General features: G+C 41.7%; 1 protein-coding gene across 1 annotated transcript; it reads right to left on the bottom strand.

Moving 5' to 3' along the window:
* Nucleotides 1-6: 6 nt before the first annotated feature.
* Nucleotides 7-2,661, bottom strand: LOC116380306 (ras-associated and pleckstrin homology domains-containing protein 1-like). Its single transcript, XM_031842243.1, has 4 exons — nt 1,807-2,661; nt 1,602-1,667; nt 695-838; nt 7-600 (listed from the first exon to the last, which is right to left on the bottom strand). Exons 1-4 carry the CDS (start codon nt 1,852-1,854, stop codon nt 436-438), a joined length of 423 nt encoding a protein of 140 aa, XP_031698103.1. The 5' UTR covers nt 1,855-2,661; the 3' UTR covers nt 7-435.
* Nucleotides 2,662-2,696: the final 35 nt, after the last annotated feature.

The raw sequence follows: 2,696 nt of genomic DNA, 5'->3' as shown, positions 1-2,696 counted from the left end.
ACACACACACACACACACACACACACACACACACACACACACACACTTAAATATAGCGACGGGGGAACTAGTGAAACACTTCTCCTAATGCACAGGTTTCATCTTTCACATTGTTTGTGTACTTTTGTGACTTTTGTGTAGCAGCTCACATCTACAGGATACTTTGTTATGATACTAGCACTATTAGTTACTGCTACTTTTGAGATTACTACTACTGCTGCTATTACTCAACTCCTGTCACAAATACATAAATGTATGTATCATCTAAAATTTCAATCAGACGACTGCAGTATTAATGCAATAAACCTACAAAAAGCACTGTTTTATTAATTATTATAGTCTCTTGTCTTTTCTTTGAAATAGGTGTCATTGCTGTGTTGCACCACTAGGTGGCATCGGGAGACTACGGTGCCACAAACCAGACAGTATAGAGATTTAACCATGAACCCCATCACGCCTGTGTTCACGTGTACTTGTGTGTGACTGTACCTTCAGCACCATGCAGTAGTCAGTAGGAGCCTTGTACTTGCTCTTGTAGTCCTGTCCATGGTAGACATTAACGTGATCCAGCTGGAGGAAACACACCAGGTCTCTGGATGCCTACACAAACACAAACACGTTCAGATTCACGATAACTAAATATCATTGCTGTTTAACAAAAAGAAAACTCTCAGCTTCTCGTCACTACACACACCTTGGCCTTTCCCTTGGGGACATAGTAGATGCCAGAAGCCCTCAGCAGAAAGTAGCGTTTCTTCCACGACTTCTTTCCGTCCTCTTTCAGCCACAACACTCCCTCCATCTCGGGGACGGACACGGAGCTGCCGCCAAAACACTCCTGACACACACACACACACACACACAAACACACACACACAGAGAGAAACAGCAGATACTTGTTCAGTGTTTGTTTAGTTTCAGTGTTCACCGCATTTTCACCAGTTGAACTGAAGAATGAGTGGGAGCGATTTGTTGTTCACAGTAAACACTTCTTCACTGCTGTGACAGAGGACTGCTCTTCTCACATTCAAACCATTATCATCTATTTCTATGTAGATTTCATACAGTTGGGTTGCAGAGCGTCGTGGCAGGGGAACACGATAGCGATGGGTAACGCAAGGCCAAGTATTGAATGCGTAAGGACGTTACTTAAAGGAATGCTTCATCCGCAGAATGACCACTTATTTATCAAATACGCACCTTGTGTTACCGTTCAAGAGTTTTAAATAGTACAGTTTTACTAAAGAAGAACGACTGGATAAATGAGACATAGTTTTGCTGTTGTTGAACTTCAATTCATCGAGACTTTTCTCTGTTTTTGGACTCTTCGTTCACCGTGGAAGCATGAGAGGAAAAAAAAACTTCAGGAATTGTAAACGCAATTAATATACAAATGGTCATGCTGTGGGTTAAGTATTCCTTTAACAGAATTAAATGGGCATGCCAGTAGCCATATAATCAGTGTGCTAGCTCCATGTGAAAGTGTGTCTCGGAATGCCATTTCTAGAACATCAACGCTGGTAGATCACGACTGAGATGTGAACTTTCTAGAGCATTTCAGGGTGAAGATGCGTTTGAGGAAGAGGAGAAAACAAACCAACCTCTAACAGAGCCTCTTTGTTTCTCTCAGCCATCTCGCATGTCTCCTTCCGCCCCAACAAATAGTTCTGCAGCAGATGGGGTTAAGAGAGATAAACAAACCACTGGTTAGTAAGATAAATAAAACAAAAACATCTGTATTATTTAACTAAACAATGAGCTTTAGTTAAGGCCCTCTGTGTGTTTCTATGAGCTCATGGATCTCACCTGGGGGTTTTTGAACAGAGCATACTTCTCGATGCGTTCAGTGAACATCAGGCGGTTCTGGCTGTCTCTGGTCCAGTTCAGCAGGTTCTCCACCAGGTTCTCATGATCCTCGAAGATCCGCTCTGCACAGAGTCAATGAGATGTCTGAGTTTATCTTCCGTTAAGTCAGCTCAAAGCAGGAGAATCAATTTGAATGCAGAAAATACAGCCTGGCATTTTTAAGTTTTAGACACAATGCATTGTTCTCTGGTGAACTGGTGAAATATTAAGATTTCTGCACAAAACACAAACTTGTGTAATCAACATATATAACCTTTTGCACCTTTACTCTAAAGCCTTAGTTAGTTCTTACATTGACTAATGTGTTTTACTAGATTATATACTAGTAATACCATTATTATATAGTTAAGTATATAGTATGTATTACAACACCAAATACTGCTGCTTCTACCAATACTTTGCCTACAACTAATTATAATAATGTAAATAATTGTTCTCTTCCTTATGATAATAATCATCATTATGTATTACTCTGCGTTTTCCTGTAGGGAAGCAGCGAGAGGTCAGAGGTTAGGATCTGACAGGAAGTCAGTGTCTTGCCAAAGGGCACCCAGCAGGGAGCTGGTGTGTGTGTGTGTGTGTGTGTGTTTGATTGTGTGCGTATGTGCAGGGGTTTGCTGTCAAAGAGGTATTCCCTTAATGAACACAGGGGCCAATTTAAATCTCCCTAAGGCTAAATTCTGTTGTTTTTTTTAGAAACCCACGTGGAGCAGATTTGTGTCAAACGAGGCCGAACGAGCTTCACCTCTCTCTCTGTCTGTCTCTCTCTCTCTGTCCCTCTCTCTCTCCCCCTCTCTCTCATAACGTTGCTTGCGCTCTCTCCCTCCCTC

This window comes from Anarrhichthys ocellatus, unplaced genomic scaffold, assembly GCF_004355925.1.
Source record: "Anarrhichthys ocellatus isolate YVR2014 unplaced genomic scaffold, GSC_Weel_1.0 scaffold6751, whole genome shotgun sequence".
In the NCBI taxonomy this organism is placed as follows: Eukaryota; Metazoa; Chordata; class Actinopteri; order Perciformes; family Anarhichadidae; genus Anarrhichthys; species Anarrhichthys ocellatus.
This window is presented reverse-complemented; position numbering and strand designations above follow the sequence as displayed.